General features: G+C 47.3%; 1 protein-coding gene across 1 annotated transcript; it reads right to left on the reverse strand.

Moving 5' to 3' along the window:
* Positions 1-1,963: 1,963 nt before the first annotated feature.
* IL21R (interleukin 21 receptor) lies at positions 1,964-20,373 on the reverse strand. Its single transcript, XM_033167677.1, has 10 exons — positions 20,241-20,373; positions 17,381-17,543; positions 13,374-13,456; positions 11,844-11,970; positions 7,878-8,050; positions 7,070-7,347; positions 6,638-6,809; positions 6,215-6,314; positions 5,702-5,786; positions 1,964-3,176 (listed from the first exon to the last, which is right to left on the reverse strand). The coding sequence occupies exons 3-10, from the start codon at positions 13,423-13,425 to the stop codon at positions 2,322-2,324; spliced, it is 1,842 nt and encodes a 613-aa protein (XP_033023568.1). The 5' UTR covers positions 13,426-13,456; positions 17,381-17,543; positions 20,241-20,373; the 3' UTR covers positions 1,964-2,321.
* Positions 20,374-20,726: the final 353 nt, after the last annotated feature.

A 20,726-nucleotide genomic window follows, 5' to 3' on the forward strand; every position in this document is an offset into this window, starting at 1 on the left:
CAGGGTATTTGTTGACTGCTTCTGCCTTCTGGAGCAACTTTAGGCCCAGGCAGGCAAGCCCTGGTTTATGGCCCTTCCAAAGGGCAAGATGGCCAGCAAAGAGACGGAGGAAATTATGTTGTGGTTGGGGAGCCAATAGATGTCTGGAAGGAGCTGGGCTCGCTGGTCCGCTCCAGGGCACACAGGAAAAGCTTGGTCTGGTGGTCCGTTCACTTTGGAACTGCCTTTGGACTATATTGCCTTGAAGGCCTACATTAGCAATAAGCTTCTGAAGGGGCTCCAGGGGAGAGGTTGCTGGGACTGTCTAGGGCAGGCATGGGCAAACTCAACCCTCCAGATGTTTTGGGACTACAACTCCCATCATCCCTAGCTAACAGGACCAGTGGTCAGGGATGATGGGTGTTGTAGTCCCAAAACATCTGGAGGGTTGAGTTTGCCTATGCTTGATCTAGTGTCCTCAGCTTTTTCCACCTGCTTTGCCCCACCCCTTGGGATCCTTTTAAAGTGAAGATGCTGCTTCGGTATTTTTGTCTTAACTTTTTTGTGTGCATGCACACAAAAGCTCATACCAAGAACAAACTTAGTTGGTCTCTAAGGTGCTACTGGAAATATTTTGTTATTTTTTTTGTAGGAACACCAATGTTTGGTTTGTAATACTGTTGGAATGTTTTGAATGTGTATAATTCTGTATTGTTAGTGTATGCATTTGTGTGTATCTGCTAATTCTTGGGAGCCTTTCTGACTAAAAGGTGGCATATGAATAAACAATAACATAAAGTAACAAGGGGGGATTCTTATTCCAGCCTGCACCAGTACTGGGTTTGAAATAGTTTTTTTAAAAAAATATGCCCTGATTGTTAAAGCGCTTTGGCACATTTCCCAGGAAGAGGTTCTTGAATGAAACAAAGAAATGAAGCTTATCACCAAGTTAAATGTTGAGTATAATAGTTTAATTGCAGACTGAAATGGAGAATGTCTGCATGTATATTGCTATGGGTTTAACACTGGAAAATTCCATTGGGGAATGAGAAAGCTCTCTAAGCTTCTAGCTGGGTTAATGATTACCAGTTGATGCTCTCTGCCCTTTTCATGTGAATGTTTAACCTTAGACCACATGTTTACAGTATTCAATTGCAAATCTCCATTTTGAAGGGAGATGGCTTTGGTTTATTATTTCCCATGAATAGTGGGAGAAAGATGTGCAAATAAGTATTTCCATGAGATACAGCTCCATGCAAATGGAGACTGTAGGGAGAGACCTTTGATTCTAGGTCTGTTTAGAGTCATATTTCTAAGATATTGAGCCTATGCTTGGACAAGTCTTCTGGAATTATTTGGAGTTATCATTATTTGTTTTTGTACTGTACCAGTTTTGAAGAAGTTCTGGTTAGTAAAGCTTTGAATCATATTTATGGGTCTGGACAATTTTTATTCCAAAAGAAGTCAGCTTTTATGCATCCAATTGCTTCAAGCTACGCAATATTAATATGTGCAAGAGTAACCCCTCCACCCTATCTCTACCAGCTGCTTTTCAGTTTCCAATTCTGGCTTGGACTTCACTTTGTGGAGGAAACTCTGCCCTCCCAGTCTCCTTTTTCTCCCCTTTTGCCTTGGCCTTCACAAGCAATGGCCATGCACACGCCCCACTAGCCACACAAATCACCACAACTGTGATGGACCTTCTTTATTAAGTGCTATACAACAAATGCCAACATAATTTGTCCCTCACCAGGGCTCACAGCCTGAAGTGTGGTGGCCCCCCAAAATGAGGAGGAAAGTATAAGGAAAGAGGGAGGGGGAAGTTTGGGGATCCTCTGGGTTCATGGAGTGTAGCTGCTGCTGCAGAGTCCAGCTTTGGTGGGGGGCCTCCTCCTGATTGATGCTGACCTTGAAGACTGTAATTTTCTCTCCACCGAAAGGATGGAGCGAATGTGATGGGCATGTCTCCCTCTCTTTGCCCAGCTCACCCCACCCCACCCATGTACGCCCCTTGCGGCTTGGAACTTGAAGTCTGCTTTGTGGTTGACACTCCCAACTTCATCCAAAGATTTCACAGCCTTTGTAAAAATATTAACTTTTTTAAGCAAAAAGAGGAATTTGCCAAGGAGGGGGGGAAAACAGCTTCCAGTCCCGGGGTGGGTGGGCCTCCTGGGGCAAAGGAGGAGGTGTCTGGTAGTGGCAGCAAAGGCTTCCCTGCTTACATCTCTCTTACACAGGAGAAAGCAGAGCGTCCAAGCAAGGCCCATAGATCTTTGCAAGGAGTGAAGGAGCTTCACGGTGGCCACGAAAGGTGCTCAGCTCCTGCCTCCCCTTCTGTGCTTTTAACTGGGCTGTGCTCTGTTGTGACAGGAGGAGACCCACTGCTTGACATAGCTGGGCAGGAGCTCTTCCCCTGTCTCTCCGCTTTCCACAATTAGGGGTTCAGACCCACAGCCTGTGGGCCTCCTCTCAAACTCAGAGTCCACAGGGCTCCCACAGTCACACTCTGCAAAGCCACTGTCAATGGTATCCAGATCCAGGCCATTAGCAAGGAGGTCCCCATCTGCATCCAAGTCAGGAGAGAGCAGGTCTCGGTAGGAAGCCATGTCCTCCTCCTCTGGAGACAAGAGGCCTTCCAGGGTCCAGGGCTCAGGAGGCAAACCCAAAAAGTCCACCTCCTCCCCAGACTTTTTTCTGCCCAGGGAGCCGCCAGCTTGCGAGAAAGGAGCAAGAGTCTCGAGGAGAGGGTCTCCTGACCAGGACTCCGAGGCAGACAAGAAACCCTTCCTCTGGGATGCTGCTGGTGGGACCATGTCCACCAGGAGCAGATTCTCGGAGATCTGGCCCCCACTGAAGAGAATGTCCTGGTAGGCGTCTCTCTTGCCCTGGCCCTCCTCCAGAGCGCAGCATGGTGTGGCCCCCTTGCACTGTGGGCAGCAGGCAGTAAACTCTCCAGCCACAGTGACGGTGTCAATGGAGAGGCGGCCGTAGGCCTGCTCATGGTTGGCATCCTGGCTCCCAGACAGGTGGGAAGCAAATGTAGCAGGGGAGGGTGTATGGCCCCCACTCTGCTGCTCCTTGGCAGGGCTGGGGGGAAGGGGCTTTTGGCCCATCCCAAACACATCCAGCAGGGCTGTGCTCCATTCAAAGTTGTCCAGCATGGCTCCAGGGTTGGAGATGCCACTGCCCACCCACTTCTGTACAGGGGAGAGAGAGAGAGAGGTGTCAGCAGGCAGTGGCCAGAGAAACAGCAGATGTGGGCCTTTTTTAAACCATCTGGGGAATGGAAGGAATTGCCTACCTTCAGAAGGACATATCCCAGGAGAGGAGCTCCTTCCTCCAGCCCAGGCTGTGCAACCAAGTGCTCACTTATCAGCTACCCCATCATCTCCTGGCATCCTTCTGTGCAAAAAGGAAACTCCTCCCCCACCTGTAATACACCTGGTGGCTGCAAGGGCTATGTGCTTTCCACAGGACTCTGCCCAGAGCTCACTTTTTCAGAAAGGATCCTGCCCCATAGGGATGGGAATTGGGGTGAGAGAGAAGCAGGCAGGACTTCCGGCGGCGACGCAATCGCCGGGTGGTCGAGGGCTGCTTCGGGTCCGAAGCGCCCTGTCCATCCCGGGGGTCAGGAGCCCCGCTACCGCAAAGCGGGGCTCCGGTTGGGGTGCGGGAAGAGCGTCCCGCACCCTGGGCTCCCCGGCAGCGCCCGCGGAGGCTCCGAACCCTTCCCTCGCTCCCCCTGTAAAGGGGGAGTGGGGGTGAAGGGACAACGGAGCCGGGCTTCGGGGACATGCCCCAACCGGGATGCAAATGCGGCGACAAAGCCCGCGGTGAGCGTCTAAGTTCTACCTTTGAAGAATGGAGCTAAAGGAACCCGGTGGTCGTGAGTAAAGAATCTGTTTAGAAATCGTGCTTTTGGAACGATCCGGGGGGAAGGAGAAAGGCAGCCTGCCTCCCTCCCTTCGAGCGTAAGAATCTAACCAATTTGAGTGATTACTGCTACAGAACTGGCTAAAATGTATTTAAAATTGACACATGAGACTGGCAAACTCTTTTTTCGGGAAGCTAACTAGAGGAAAATATCTCCATTTAAAGTTGCGGTATTTGCGCTCCAGCTCAGGAAAATGGCGACGAACAAAGAGGGGAGTAGAAATATGACACCCACTTCCTCCTCCTCTGCCAGTATGCTGGGTTTCGTCCTTGAACTGGTATTGAACTCTGGACTAACGGATGAACAGAGGCTCACTGCCTTGAAGGTGGAACTGCTTTGTAGAAAAGTCAAAGTCTTGTGTGGGGGTCTGAAATGGAACCAATTGCCCACAGAGGAGGCTTTTAAAACTTTTGACACTTTGGAAGAAAGCCTTGCCAAGGAGCTGAGAGGGTGGATGGAAAGATGGAGAGAAATGAATGAGCTACTTCGGAGAAGAAATTCGCTTTTTGGGGGTGGCAGCCCCAAGGCGACGTCAAGATTTTTTATATCCAGTCCCCGAGGTGTGAGCTCGGGGGCCAGGGACAGAGAATTAAGGTATTTACAAGAAGAAAAGGAATGCTACAAAGAACCGAAGAAGCTGAGAGATGTTGAGATGGACACCTCTGAACTCGTGGCAAGGAGAGGTTTGGACTGTGCCTGGATCTGTGGACGTTTGGAGAGGGAAGTTACATGGAAGTTCAGTGCTGATGCCACCAGGAGAAGAATAATGGACAGAGGGGGTGTGGGGTGAAGCACTAAGTAAAACTTAAAGTAGCCTGATATGGTAAATTGAAATCGGAGGGTGAATACTGTCAACAATATTTTGTTATATTTTTTATTTGAACATGAAAGGAGATATTTCAAGTTTTTATGTTATTAGCAGCAATCTTAAGGATAGAAGAGATAGATTTGATGCGAATGATCTGCGAAGATCTGTGAGGTGGAGTATAAGTAAAGTGAATTTAAGTGGATTAAGTTTAAGGATTAAGAGGAGTAAGATTAAGATGTAGATTAAGATAAGAAATCGATAAGAATAAATGAAGAGGAATTATGACGAGGTATTATTATGACGATGTATTCTTAGTAAAATGTTGAAGATATAATTGAATGTAACTATACAATTGAATTTAATTTCTTTTTTCTTTTTTCAGGAGAAATGGTTATAAAATAGATTAAGGATATAAATTCGAAGGTGAAAAGGCAGGGGAAGTCAATGGTCAAGATATGGAAATAGAAATTTTTTTTTTCTTTTAGAAAGATGCAATAAGAAAACTTGACATTGTTTGTATTTGTTTTATTTGTTTTGCATTTGTTTAATTGTAGGTGTGGGTGTGGGTATATGTTGTTATAGAAAAATGCCAATAAATTCTTATAAAAAAAAAAAGAGAGAGAGAAGCAGGCAGAACCCCTGCTGTGGGGAGGGGGACATGGAGGAAGCCTGGGGGGGGAGAAGCATTTGTGTCACGAGGAGACCCCACCCCACCCGTCCATCAAGTCCCCAACTTCTCTGCAGAATATTAGGCAGCCTGGTGTCCCCCCTCCCATCGACCATGCCTTAAGGCTCCTGGCACTTGAGGCAGGACCCCCCCCCCAAAAAAAAACACACACACACACACACACATACAGGTACTTTCTGCCCTGGGTGATTCCTGGAGGATCTATAGGTGTCTGTGGATTAATTCAAACAGCCACTCCAACACCCTCCCCTCCCCTCCCCCCTCCTGTCTGGTGGGTAGGAGTCGCTTGTACCTTGAAGTCTCCATTGTGGATCAGGTAGAGGGGCTGGAAAAAGGGAGCCGGGCTGGGGATGAAGATGTCCAGCTTCTTCCATAACCTGCCAGAGGGAAAGGAGAGCTGGAGGCCTTTTGTGGGAGTGTCCAAACTTCATTCCACCGACTACCCACGGGGGGGGGGGATTAGGAGCATGGCCAGGCCTTGAGGCATTGGCATCTCAGGCTTGCTGCCTGGCAACTGCCTTGTTCAAGGAACCTCATGGCTTCCCTTTCCAGGGAACTCAGCCACCCGCTGCCGCAAGCAAGCAAGCAAGCCCAGGGCTCGTGCTCTGCAGACTGAGGGAAAGAGGGAGCGGGCTTGGTGGATTTACCTGAGCATGGCTTCTTGGGGGTGATGCCTCCCCCACCCACCATTTCCTTTCTCTGTATAGGGTAGGTCATCCAGCTGAGAAGTGGTCATCCTGTGGCCAACCAGAAGCTCTCAGCAGCCCCGCCATCCCAGCATCCAGCATCCAACTCCCACACTCACCTCTGGTGCTGCCAGCCCAGGAAGACTACGAGAGCAACCAATGGGCTGAGCACCAGCAGGAACCACAAGGACCACTTGTCTCCTGGCCTGTCTTCCACGGCTGAGGAAAAAAACCAGTAATATCAGTTGCTTTCCTTGGTAGCTCCACTGGGGGTTGCCAGGGTGGGCTGGGCTCTGGGGCTCAGTCAGGATGAGTTTCCCTGGGATCGTGGCCAGAAATCCCTCCTAGGGCAGCAGATTAGCAGGAGAGGTTCTACTTCTTGACAGGAAAGAGGAGAGGCTGCTCCTCTGATCTGCCATGGATTCATGAATTCATGGTCTCAAAGGTGCAGAGAGAGGGGCTTATGAACGGCATGTGATGGGAAGGTTCAGCCCTCCTTGTATGGGCAGGGGCCAAGACCCCCTCGTGAGGAGGGGACTTACCCCTCGGCAGCGTCCTCAAGGTCATCTTGGGGCTCCAGTCACTCCAAGTGCCCTGGTATGAGGAGTCTTCCCTTGGTTTTGCCCGAAGCTCGAGTTCGTAGTCTGTGTCCCCTTCGAACTCCTGGGGCAGGAGCCACAAGGTCTCGGTGTACTGCAGAAGATGGTTGTGTCCCTGCAGGAAAGGGAAGAAGCCAAAGGGCTTGGAGGAATTCTGGGAAACGCTCCCTACCTCTGCCACCTTCGTAGCAATTCAGAGGAGTTACTCAAATGATCCTGAAAGAGCCCCATGGCTTCCTGTTGCCTCTGAAGCCCAAGTCCACAGAAGCACTTTGGGGCTGAACTCCAGGGTGGCCAGCCAGCCATTGAGGGCCTGACTGGGCAAATAGTGCCCGCCGCCATCCAGCTCAGGCTGGCCCTTGCCTCCTGGCTTACCTGCCAGGGATGTCCCCTCTGCCGGTAGCGCAACTCATACTGCAGCTCCCCGTCCAGGTAGAAGTACTCATCGTGCTGGTACATGGTGCTCCAGGAGAGGTTGTAGCCCTCAGGGGAGGCAATAGCTCTCAGGCTGAACGGCGGGTACGGCTTAACTGGGGAAAGAGTCAAGTTGGGGCTCCTGAGGGCATCTGGCAGACAAGACTTGGCCCCCACCCACTGCGTGAAGCAGCAATGACACCCCCAAATCCCCAGGGTGTAGTTCTGGGGAGAAGCCCCTGCAGGGCATGACAGAGGGATGTCCCTCCAGCCTCCAAGTGGAGCAAGGTGAAAGCATCTGGGGCTGCTGGGGTTGAATGAAAGGCAGTGGGTCATTCATTCATTGAATAAACCGCCCTTCAGCTGAAGATTCCAGGGCAGTTTACAACAGAAAAACACAAAATACATAATGGCAGCGGGGGGATGGGGGTGGATGGAGAATAACCCCGTAAAAACATTTAAAAGGCCCCAGGTTGTTTAATCAGCCCAAGGTTAGCTGGCTGTAGGAGCCTGAAAACTCCTTGCCTTCAGCCTTGTAAATAAACCCAATTCTCAAAAAATGCCACCACCACACCCGCAAGTGAGGAAGGGTCTCTGAGCCCGGCTGCAGCAAACCCCTTTCTCCCTGCGCACACCAGCAGCCCCTGTGTGTGTCCTCCTCCTCCCAGTCCCACTCATGTGTCCAGACGGACACAGAGTCCTGGACCACCCCTTGGGGCTTGGGTGGGTGCCGGGGGGGGGAATACCCACTTACCCCCCCCATACTTACTGTGTTCTTGGAAGACAAACTCGTTCTTACACACTTGCTCATTCCCCAGCTTCACGGCCACCTCAAAGATGTTGTTCCCAAAGCAGATATTCTGCTCTGCAAAGCAGGTGTATTGGGTGGCGCCGGCGGCACTCTTGGAAGTGAAGGAGCAGTTGCCGCCTTCTCCGCAGTCCCTGCGAACACCAAAGATCAGGGGCGTAGCAAGGGGGAGCGGGAGGGGGCCCAGGTTCCATAATGGAGGGGGTGACAAATTATCAAGGAACCATTTTTAAAGAAATTTTTTTTTTAAATGCCTGCTCCGAAGGTCTTATCTTACTATACTAGGGATTATATAGCCATATATGAAATTTCATGCATATCGGTTAATATCTTGACCCTCCTCCACCAAAATAGCTGTTCACTTGGCTGTTTTCCTATGTCATGAAGGCTGAAATTTAGTTCAGAGAACACTTACCGTTCCCAACCCTAACCCTGTGGAAAGCCATCTAATTAGACTTTAATTTGATTTTGAGATGTTTTTAGGAGGTAATTTAATTATTGTTTGATTTTATACCAGTGTTATGTATCTGATGTTAGCCACCCTGAGCCCGACTGCGGCCGGGGAGGGTGGGATATAAATAAAAGTTTATTATTATTATTACTTGTTATTATTCCTTTGTAAGAAAATATGAAATAACGTAAAACCATTTTTGCGGGGGGGGGGAATCAATGGGGGGGTTGACAAGAATTTTTCCGCACCGGACACTACCTGACCTTCCCATGCCTGGGGGGGGGGGGGGGCTGACAAAAATTTTTTTTTGCCCCCAGGTACCAATTTACCTTGCTACGCCCCTGCCAAAGATGCCCCCGCTCAGTGTGGGACAGCCATGGCTGCTCCCTCCGTGAGCCAGGGAAGTCCCACAGCTGCAGCCATGATGCTCAGGAGGACCCCAATTGGGGCAGCCGTGGCGCGAGACCTGCGCGCAAGCGCCCTAAGCAGCTTCATGCAGTCTGGCGGCTCCCGAGTAGGAGGCAGTGGCAGTGGCAGCACCTGAGGCACGGCCTAGCTTGTGAGGCGCTGCTGAGTCACCCCGCATTTTCTGCCTCGTCAGCCTGGGCTCTGGCCGCAATGTGAGTATTGGCGCCTCGGATCGGAACGAGGAGTTCTACCAGCAGCTGCGGCTGCAGGAGCTGTACGGCAAGAAGGGCGAGGAAGGCTGCGAGGAGGACCCTTTCACTTACACGAACCCGGAAGACGGGACGCAGTACGAGTGGGATCCCGACAAGAACACCTGGTTCCCGAAGGTTGCTGAAGATTTCCTGGCAACATATTATGCTAACTACGGCTTTCCCACTGAAAGTTCAGATAGTTCATCTGCATCTCTTACAAAGACCGAATCTAAAACGCCTACAGATTCAAAGGCTACCAAGATCCAGTAGGCAACAGGACCAAAAGCATCTCAGGCAACGGATCTAAAACCAAAAGGAGAGAGAATAAAACCTGATGCAGGATGGTTTCATGTTGAAGAACAGAGAAACACAAATGTATATGTGACAGGTTTACCACCAGACATTACAAAAGATGAGTTCGTGCAGGTTATGTCAAAATGTGGTATTGTTATGCGTGATCCGCAAACAGAGGAGCCTAAAATTAAACTTTACAAAGACAAAGAAGGAAATCTGAAAGGAGATGGGCTCTGCTGCTACTTAAAGAGAGAATCTGTTGAACTAGCATTCGAACTATTGGATGAAAATGAAATTAGAGGCTACAAATTGCATGTGGAAGTTGCACAGTTTCAACCGAAGGGGGAGTATGATGCCAGCAAGAAGAAAAAGAAATGCTTAGACTACAAGAAGAAGCTGTGTCAACAACAAAAACTTCTGGATTGGAGACCACGTGTTATCATTATCAGGAACATGTTCCACCCAAGCGATTTTGAGGAAGATCCTTTAGTTCTAAATGAGATAAGAGAAGATCTTCGGACAGAATGTGAAAAGTTTGGACAAGTAAAGAATGTCATTCTATTTGATAGGCACCCAGATGGTGTTGCTTCTGTGTCATTTAAAGAAGCAGAAGGAGGAGATGACTGCAAACAGGCACTCAACGGGCGATGGTTTGGTGGACGTCAGCTCTCTGTGGAGACATGGGATGGTGTAACAGATTATCAGGTCGAGGAGACTTCAAGAGTAAGGGAAGAGCAACTGAAGGGGTGGCAAAAGTTTTTAGGTGATCCAAATACAGAAATGCCAAAAACAGCATCCGATGCAGATTCTTCGGAAACTGGCATCCAGCTCCCAGAAGACGTTCAGCCATCTAAAGATAACAGTGCATCTAAGGGTGCCCAAAAGGGTGAAGCAGCTGAGAGAGGAGATAATGGCGAGGGTACCAATGAAGATGTCACAGCATCCAGACAGCAGCATTGCAATTTCCTTAATGCCCCAGTCTTTGAGTGTTCCAGTACTTATTTGGATGAGCTGGCTTTCCTGATACTACACACTTTTAAAATCACAGATCGCTGGGAATACATTACAGTATTGTCACCCTGGGGAGTGGAAAAATAATTCTCACCCGCAATTAATAAAGATAAATGTTCTGAAAGTACTCTCCTGGGATGCAAAGTTTTCGATGACTGAAGTTCCCCATTCATTTTAATTCACTTTAAATCCTGATGAGATTAGATGACAAATAGGGAAAATGTGTAAGTAAGATTAACTGATCTCTGTTTTTAATTTTTTTATGATGAATTCATATCGGAAACAAAGCGAGAGCTTGTGTGGTGGAAGTGTTATTCTTTTTTTCATATTACTGTGTTCAAATGTAGTTTGGTTTCAGGCGTTTGTCAAGGGTGATGAGCATATGGAGCCTGTTCTTTTTGTATACTTGGTTTTACTACAGGAGACTACAAATGTAATTGTTTTGAGATTCCCTCTCAAAATTGTTGCTCAAATTTTTAAAGACAGATGTTTGTTTACAGATACAAACCATTCAGAACTAGCAAACATTTGTGTCTTGGTTTTAAATGAAATTATTTTCCAATATCATATTTAACAACTGCACTAAAAACCACCAAGCTGTTACTATTTTTAAGCTCAATTCAGACATAATGAAAAACCATGAACTTCCATGATGAGAATGAGCAGCAGTGGGCATCTTCCTCCTAATATTTAGCATACCTGTTTTGTATTTGGGAATATGGGATTATGTTTTTAAAAATTAAAAGAGATTAAATTTGCATTTTTTAAAAAAGAGGACACTGCCCTGCATGGCCCATGGAGACCCTACCAGCTTCATTCCTTTCTCCATTCCACCAAGCAGCCACTTGCCCATATGGCTGGAATGAACCTGCTGGCTGGGGTGGGCTGCCTTAGCCTTCACATCCCCACCCCCAAACCAAACTGTCTTGCTCTAGTCCAGGATTTCCCAAAGTTTTGGACTACAGCTCCCATCATCCCTAGCTAGCAGGACCAGTGGTCATGGATTATGGGAATTGTAGTTCGAAAACAGCTGGAGATCCAACTTTGGGAAACCCTGCTAGTCATTCCAGATGCAGAAGGACTTAAATCAAAGGAAACCTGAAGGCGTGAAGGGAGCTGGCAGTGGCCAAGGAGGGCCTCAGAGAGCTGCCCTCTGGCTTAGCGGCTAAAGTGGCTTTAATTCTGGCAGCTGTGAGGAGACACACCCACCACAAATGTGCAGCAGGGTTGTCTGATGGCACAAGCCTGACCAGCATTAGCTAGAGAGCAGACTCAGCTACAGCCAAAGCAGCTGGTTAAGTATGTCCACAAAGGTGTGCCAAGGAGCCCCAGGGGTTAGCAGAGAAGGGGGCCATTCCCCCCATCCCACTTCCAAGCAAAGCCAGTATTTGGGAGCCACAGAGAAATATATTCTGCCCCCGAACCCTATGGAAGTCATGGGGGCAGCCCTAAAGTCCCAGGGGACTGGGGTCAACTGCATGTCTTCCTCCACAGCCATACATCCATACATACCATGTTGCTGTGAGATGGTACTGAGCTCTGCTGGAGGCATGGGGGTCATTTCCCCACATGCATGTCAAGGTCTGGATGTAGTCGGCAAAACAGGTGAGATTCCCACAAGCTGAAGCTGAAGCTGAAGCTGGAGGTGAGACAGATGTGGCTGCTCAGAGGATAGGGTGCATGATGCAGAGACCCATCTGTCCCCTACCGCACAATACAACTGAAAGATCTTTGATTCTGGTAGAGGAGGTGGGTGGGCCTGCCTCCCCCCAAAAAACCCCATCCAACCTACTGAAGCTAGGTCAGAACCATCTCCACCTGCAGCTGTGCTCTGAAACTCAGGCCTAAAAGCCTCCAAGTCCAACTTCCTGGCCTTCCCTTTGGTCTTCTAGTGCTGACCTCTTACAGATTTTGGGTGGTCATTCTGGTCAGCGCAGGTGTTCTGCTCATGAGTCATCTACAGTAGGACATCCTTAGCAAGGGGATGAAGATCCCCACCCCACCCCCGCCAAGCAATCAAAGGCTATTTCCACAGCAGGCATTTAGTCGCCCTGCTTTGAGCACTCAAGTCTTGATGGGGCATCCACACAACATCAGCATCTCGTGGCTCAAAAATCCCTGCCCCAAACAATCAGGCTGAGAGGAGGTGCGTACCCTCCAAAATTCCTCAGATGAAAACGTGGGAATGTTTAATAATATACCCCATAGAAAATAGGGACATTCTTGCGGAATAGACTAAGGAATAGACGTCTTGACACTAGAGGAGGGATGGAGAGCCTCTGGCCTGCAGGCCCACCTTGGCCTACCAGGGGGTGCACATTGGCCTGCGAGATCGCGTGCCCATCACTGGTGGTGTCAGCCAATGAGCAGGACAGGACTGAATCTCACAACTGCTGCACAATCCTGTTCCAATCCCTGCTCATCAGCTAAAATCTTTCCACCCCTAACAGTGAGGGATGTGCCACAGTTGCACAGACACTCCATTTGGCTTTCACTAAGACACCCCTTAACACGGGGACAATGATAATCCCCACCCCACTGAAAGCACTTTCATATAAGGCAGGGGTCAGCAAACTTTTTCAGCAGGGAGGTCAATCCACTATCCCTCAGACCTTGTGGGGGGCCGGACTATATTTTGGAAACAAAATTGAACGAATTCCTATGCCCCACAAATAACCCAGAGATGCATTTTAAATAAAAGGGCACATTCTACTCATTTAAAAACATGCTGATTCCCGGACTGCCTGCGGGCCGGATTTAGAAGGCGATTGGCCCGAATACGGCCCCCGGGCTTTAGTTTGCCTACCCATGATATAAGGGCTTGGTGACACTGCTTGCACAAACTCATTGCACTGTTGCTTCTGGCAAACAGGTCTTTCTGCATTGTTTCAAAATGTCTCGATGAGTGTTGTTTTTGGAAAGTGAATGTATAAGCTGCACTGCGTGCATGTGTGAACTTCCCCTCCAGCTCCGCCCACATGGAAAGCAAAACCACTTTCAATCCTCTGAATGCATTCCTGGAATCTTGGAGTCTGGGCTTACCTTGCTGAAGGAAGAGCAGCAGCAGCAGCCATCCCCACACCTGGCCTGCCATCCTTCCTCTTGCCACAGTCACTTACGGTTCCCTGCAAGACAGTTCAGAGCAACTTTGTCAGGAATGAGAGAGAGGAGTGTGAGATTCCAGGAAGGGATGCCAGAAACTTTCAGGCACTGAGTGAGAGGAGCATCTAGAGTCCAAATCCTCAAAAGACTAACCAGATTGCAGACATGCAATTCACTGTATTTTTTATTTTATTTTATTTTATGCATTTTCCATTTTCTATTTACACATCATACATTTTCCATCATGCAAAATGTCGCTACAGACTTCCCAACCCAACACCTGTGGCATTCTAGGTGTACCTTACATTGCTGCATATCCGTTAATTCTCCAACCCTATTTTTCTCCTTTCAATTCCTCCATTGCTGTTAAATGTTGCTCATGAAATTACCCCTATTTGTAGGTCAGTTTTAGTATCATATATTTTAAAATATTCTCTGAGGCTTTGCCACTTGCCCCTTATCTGTTTCTCACCTTGTAAATTCACTGTAAATAAATGTTAAGTGATGACTATTGGGGCAAACAAACAAACAAAAATGTAATTTCCCATATGGTCTAAATTTCTCATGTGTTCTAAACTGTCAGTGACAGACCAGAAATGAAATCTTGAGGTCATAATAGATAGCTCAGAGAAGACATTGACCCAGTATTCAGCAGCTGTGAAAAATGCATTATTCCATAGTTGGGATCATTAGGTGGGGAAATGGAGGATAAATCTGCCAGCATCATCATGCCATTATACAAATGAGACTGCATTTGGAATATTGTGTACAGTTCTGATAACCTCAACTCTAAAAGGATAATGTAGAGCTGGGAAAGGTTCAGAAAGGGGCAACCAAAATTATGAAGAAAGACTGCAGCATTTGGGACTTTTAGAGAAAAAGTAAGAGACAACATAATAGAAATTTATAGAATTATGCATGACACAAAGGAAGTGGGTGGAAAACTCATGAACATTCAATGAAGCTCAATGATGAGAAATTCAAGAGAGATGAAAGCAGTGCTTTTTCTTTCTTTCCAGGGAGTACTCAAGGGTAAGCAGTACCGGGACCTCTTTTTGTTGTTGTTGTTAAAAAGTGGAACACTTATTGTAACAACTTCACGGTGAGTACCGGCACCTATTTTTCTAGGGAAAAAAGCACTGGATAAAAGAAAGTCCTTCATGCAGCGCATAGTTGAACTAAGGAATCCACATCACATGCCTTTAAAATGTGATTAGGCCAATTCACGGAGGACAGAGCTATCAATGGATTCTATTTGTCTCTATATCATCACCACCAGATTTTATTGGTCAACCAAAGGCAGGTTATAGTCCTCCAGGATCCAGAGCCTCTGACTGCCAGTTGCTCTCCAGGTCAGTCAGTGCCATCATCATGTCCTGCCTGTGGGCTTCCTATAGGCATCTGGCTGCCCAGGAGGGAAAGGAGACTCATTGGTCCCCCTTTGGCCTGATCTAGCAGAACTGGACTAATGTACAGAGATCCTCCAGGAGCTCTACCCAATCCCATTTTGCTTTATCCATCCTGAAAAAATTGGTGTCATCACTAAACCTGGACAATGCACTGAACCAGGTCATTGACAAAATTAGTTGAAAAGCACAGGCAATCTCAATACAGATCCACAGCGTGCCCCATGTCATACATCTCTCCATTGTGAAAGCTGTCCATTTATTCCTGTTCTCGGCTTCCTGTCCCACTTTCTGAAGGAAGCACTCTTGCCTCCAAAAGCTTCTGTGTCTCTGTTCATTAACCACACCAACATCCTCTTGAACTGGTTGACTCCTTCCCTGATCTACACCTTCTAGCTGAGCTTCTGTTACTGCAATTTTGGAAAACCACTCATGATGTTTTAGTTCTCAGACTGGTTCAGTACAGGCCAGATGAATATACTGTCAGGTGGATTCACAGCTGTTGGAAAACCTTACATTGGAAAACCATGGCTCCTCATCAAAATGGGGAGGGGGTGTCTCCATCCTTGACTAGGTACTTTTCAACATTTTTATCACAGTAACTCGGTTGAGAGATAGAGGGGGTTCTTTTCGAATTAGCAAAGCTCAGGGTAACAGGAAAAACAAATGACATTGACAGAAAGGACAACTGGAATGAAACTTAACAAATGTAGTTGACTAGGAGACTAGGGTTCAAAACCTACCGGTACTCAGCCATCAAGCCCACTGAAAGGTGACCTTGGGCCAGTCACTGCCTCAGCCTAACCTACCTCATAGGGTTGATAATAGGATTAAATAGTGGGGAGGGGAGAGAGAGAGAGAGAAGGGTGAATGCTACTTTGAACTCCTTGGAGGAAAAGGAGGGATGTAAATATGGGATAAAAGATGGTAATTATAAACAAAATGCAAATGCAAATGTACATATGAAATGGACCTCACAATGGTGGTCAGTCACAAGTCTCACTGAGTTACATCAGACGTAGCCGTTTTGTTTTTATTTCTAATTCGCAAAGATGAAAACAATCAGGCTGCAATTATCTGCTGGTTTCTGAAAAATTATAACCCTGTCCAAGACAATAAACAAACCAGAATCTGGGTAAAAGGCATTGTCATTTTATGAGTCAACCCACCAAAATTAGCTATTTATTCCTTAAGAGAACCACTCAGGGGAAAACCAAAGCACTTTCACAAGGTTTTGAGAGGTACATCTATTTGTATACAGAAGAGTACCTCTAATTCACTCAAGGCACAATTGATTAGTGGAACTTTGTTCCGGAAAAAAACAAGGATCCACTCAAGGAGAAGTCCATCATCTCCAGAGCAATGGAGAGGGATGTTGGTGCACCAGATTTGGCTGAGGAGAACCACAGAGCCAATTTTTTGAATCTCTTGACTGACACCACATGAATATTACAAAGAGAAATTTAAATATTTAAAATGTAACTTGCCCAAAAAAGGAACTGGTGGTATAATTGCTGCCTCCCCTCATGCTGTGAGATAAATTTATTAGTTTTCATTCCAGATACCTCTCAGTGAGGCTTACTAGAAATGTAACCCTAGGCAGATTTAGGGGGAGAATTGCAACCTCTGGTGGATTGTGAACCAGCCAAGTGGTATTCAGAAATGACTCAGTCATGATTTCAAAGAAAAGTCCAACTAGTACTAAATTCAGTTGCAATGGCTGGGCTGATTTATTAACAAACCTGGGAAATTTTTATACTGGCAAAAAAAGAAAAATGCTTGAGAGAAGACTATATGAAAAAGAGAGTGAGGTGCCGGTTTTGTATGGATGTTTGTGTTAGCAGCCAGAATGGAGAAGAGAGCAACAATGTTTGTGTCCTGCCTATGGACTTCCCTGAGCCATGTGGCTGGTCACCATTAAAACCTTCCCGTGTTTTCTTTCCGGGAAAATGGTTGGAAGAACTAAGCCACCCTCCCCAAAATTGATGTCCTGATTCAAATCTCCCTGCATCCACTGCTACTACATTGTTTTTCACCTGTGTAAGAGCCCATTCACACAACTCCCATGCCATGCCATTTTTAGCTGATGGGCCAGACCAGCAGGAATGTGGAGCTTTACCTTTTTGATACATATGGAGAAAATGAAGCTGCCAGCCAGGCCTGCGAGTTGCTTCTCCACCAGCAATTCCCAGCACCTTCCCGGTGGGCCCCCTTTGGCCTGATCTAGCAGAATCTCCTTATGTTCTCATGTTGGTTTGGTGGCATCTCCTCCTTCCACTGTGTGGACCCACCCATTCCAGGATGGGGCAGGGGACAGAACATAGCCAAGGGAGTCTACAGGAGGTAGATTTGCCTGCTGCTCATGACTCTGTGCTTCCAATCGTGGGGTCAGGCCCTGGCAGCAGGAGGGACTCATGGTGACCAAATGCTCAGCCGCATGCTTGGTGTCTCTCCCCAACACACCTCATTGTGCCCAGCGTTATTGCCCTCCCCCCGACTCCTTGCCTGGAAGCCACTGACCCTGGGCAGCCCCTCACTTACCCAGCTTCACTGCTCTGGTCCTCTTCCTCAGTTGGCCATTGTCGCCTGCTGGGCCCTCGCTCAGCCTCCTGCGATGGTTGCCTTCTAGAGGTGCAAATGCCTTGATGAGTCATAACTAGATTTGGCTCTGGAACAGGCGTGACGTCAGCTTGCCCTGATATTACTGTACAAGCAGGAGGATGTGGTGAGGACATGAGGTGAGAGGAGGAGGAGGTGGTGGTAGTGTCCTCAGCCAGCTCCCCTACCCATCCCTCCGCCCCACAACTGAAAGCAGCACCCTGTAGGCAGACAGCATTTGCTTTGCAACCTGCAGGTAAAGCAGTAGCCAGGGATGCAGGAGAGGCGGTTAGAGCACTGAAGGCTAGAGCAAAAGCCGCCGGCTGCTTTTAAAAAGCACAGGAAACAGGACTCAACCAGGTGGCAATTTGCAGCCTGCAACAACCCATGACCCTCCATGGCCAAGAGAGAGTTTGCCACGCACCTCCTCCCTATAAGCCCCATTCAGGTGTGTACCACCAAATACATTGGGGGAAAGTGGGAGCACACTTGAGGGTGCCTACTCTCTAGGGGCCATCTGTCACCTGGCCCTGTCATGTATTCTGTCTCCTGGCCTTGTGTGGGGTCCCTGTGAGATCTAGAACCTTGAACGTTCAAGGAATCCACATGAGCCCACTAGGCTCTTCTCCAGCACAAGGAGGACCACAGTGATGGGATAGAGGGGGTGGGAGATATAGGGGTGGTGTGACTCTCTCCCTAGCAGCTTTGGGAGGGCCTGGCAGCTGCATCAAGCTCTCAAGCATCTGCCTTGGAGGGCAACAGTCCTCCTATGCCAGTGTTTTTCAACCTTTTTGGGGCAAAGGCACACTTGTTTCATGAAAAAAATCACGAGGCACACCACCATTAGAAAATGTTAAAATTTTAACTCTGTGCCTATATTGACTATATATAAAGTAATTTTCAATTTTTCCCACGGCACACCAGGCAACATCTCACGGCACACTAGTGTGCCGCGGAACAGTGGTTGAAAAACACTGTCCTATGCTCTCGAACTCCCTGCTTATTGAGATCAGGCTGTTCTATTTTTGGTGCATGCTATAAATTGTTGTGTTTAGGCAAGCCAAGCATGTCATTTGATTATGTATATTTGCTCTTAAACTCTATTGACTTTATATGTATTTTTTAAATTATCAAATATTTTATTGGATTGCAAAAGTGCATGCCTTGTCTCTTTTTTCAGGTTGTATGGTATTTATTAAAAATCAGTTACATTTGTTGTGAGACATTAGTGTTGAGTACAGTATAAGGTTGGGGGAGAAGAAGGGTGATGTGGTGAGGCTTATATTCCTTTGTATAGTGAGCGTGTGGGGTTTTGTGTCAGCATCAACTTGGGTAGGTTTTCTTTCTGTTCGTTTATTACATTTCCTTGGTAGTGGGAGGTCTTGGGGGGCAGGGTGTGGTTGGTTGTCTGTGGTTGTCTGCGGTGAGATTTGTTTGCATTTGTGAGGGGGTGAGTCTTGTTGGGTCAGGTAAACCAGATTGATTTGTATGTTGCCGGTGGATTCTTATTGTCTTGTTGGGCTGTGTATGTGATAAAGGGGAGCCATTCTGGGGTGAATGACAGTTTCAGTTTCTTGGTTAGCCTTTCTATTAAGGTCATTTCCCATACAATTTGATACCATTGGTCCATGTTTACTCCTGACAGGTCTCTCCAGTGTCCGGCTATGAGGCTTTTGGCTGCTGAGAGTAGGTGGGTTATAAGCTCTGTATAATGTGAGTGGTCATTGTGTTCTAGGATGATGTTCAGTAGGGCCAGTTATGGGGTGAGTTCTAATACCTGTTTAGTTATTTTGCATACCTCTTGTAGGACTGCTGTCCAGAAGGGTTGGTTTTAGGGCATTCCCACCACATGTGGAGGTATCTGCCTGTGGAGATGCAGCCTCTCCAGCATCTTGGTGAGGTTCCTGGGTGTGTCAGCACCAGTTTCTGTCGTGTTAAGTACCACCTGTAGGTGAGTTTGAGTGAGTTCCCTTCTTTTGGCTGATATGGACTTAAGAGGTTCAGACCACATTCTAGTCCATTGGGTGGGATTAATTTCATAGACTATGTTGTGCTCCCATTGTTCTTTGATTGTGTCAATGGGGTTTGTGGGATTTTGGAACAGTATTTTGTATATTGTGGATACCATCCCTTTGCCGTGTCCCTCTGCTGTCGGGAGAAAGTTTTCAAAAGTGATCAAAGGAAAGGAAAACAATACCTTTGGCACCAGCTGGGCTGCAGGAGTTGCTGGAAGGAAATCTACAAGATGCCATCCAACCACCTTAGGGACTCCACTCTGGATATGTGCAGGATTTACTCGGTAGCCTTTTCCTCTCCTAAATATGTTCTGCAAGGCAGTGAGTATGGGATTTACTGCCAAAGCCTTTCTCACAAATGAGTATAGCTGCAAGGCAGTGCAGGTTTAAGATCAGAGTTTACTTTCTCCAAGCTGGGCTACCTTCCCAGGTTGATGAGCCCCATCTGCCCTAATTACACTACTGTCAGGTAAATTGCAATTATTGAGTCAAGACTTGTTCAGAATTGGATCCAATTAATCTAACAAACACTGCACTATACTTCAGTGTTTCATAACAATATACTTATACTTTTTAGGGTGTAGTAACACACCACTCTTCTTTAAATGTGGTTATTTTATCTTCTGATTATCCTCAGCTGTATTGAGCATGACAAACAGTATCCCTGATGGAAGCAGAATGTGAAAGGCAGCACATAATACGCCAGATTCTATGAAAAAGGATTGCAGATGAACTGAAGTGCCCTAGCATGTCAGGGATGGTAGTATCCACCGATTCATAGAAAGTACCTTGATCCAGTGATGGCTTCTGACAATGGAAAGTGGGTGGTGTTTTCTGCTGGCTTTTCCTTCCCTGTCTAGCAGCCTACTACTCCTTTACCAAGCTTTCTCATCACAAGAGTTGTGAAGCATTAAATACCAGATGAATCAGAGAACGGATTGAAAGGGACCACAAGGGCCAACTGGTCCAACCCTCTGCATTGCAGGAAACCTTTTGCCCAACGTATGATTAAGAGTCTGATGCTCCACCGACTGAGCTATCCAAGGAACGTTAAAGCTCTAGGTTTGGGCCAGTTAGGTGGCAATTCTAACCCCATTTACCTGGGAGTAAGCCCCACTGAATTAAATAGGAAACACTTCCAAGTAGGCATGTTTAGGCTTGTACTGTTAGTCTACAGAATGAATGTCTTGCCTCCACCAGAAAAAAAAATCCTGGTTTGTTTTTTCTTTCTTTTCTTTTGGACTGCAGGTTTCTTACCATCCACCCTCTAACTG

Source organism: Lacerta agilis, chromosome 13 (genome assembly GCF_009819535.1).
Source record: "Lacerta agilis isolate rLacAgi1 chromosome 13, rLacAgi1.pri, whole genome shotgun sequence".
NCBI lineage: Eukaryota > Metazoa > Chordata > Lepidosauria > Squamata > Lacertidae > Lacerta > Lacerta agilis.

Coding starts and splice junctions, on each gene's coding strand:
- IL21R (XM_033167677.1), bottom strand. CDS start 13,425: ATGGCAGGCCAGGTGTGGGGATGGCTGCTGCTGCTGCTCTTCCTTCAG. Junction 8,051..11,843: donor TACCATCTCACAGCAACATG/GTATGTATGGAT, acceptor TGGTGTTCGCAG/GGACTGCGGAGAAGGCGGCA. Junction 6,810..7,069: donor AGAGGGGACATCCCTGGCAG/GTAAGCCAGGAG, acceptor CCTTTCCTGCAG/GGACACAACCATCTTCTGCA.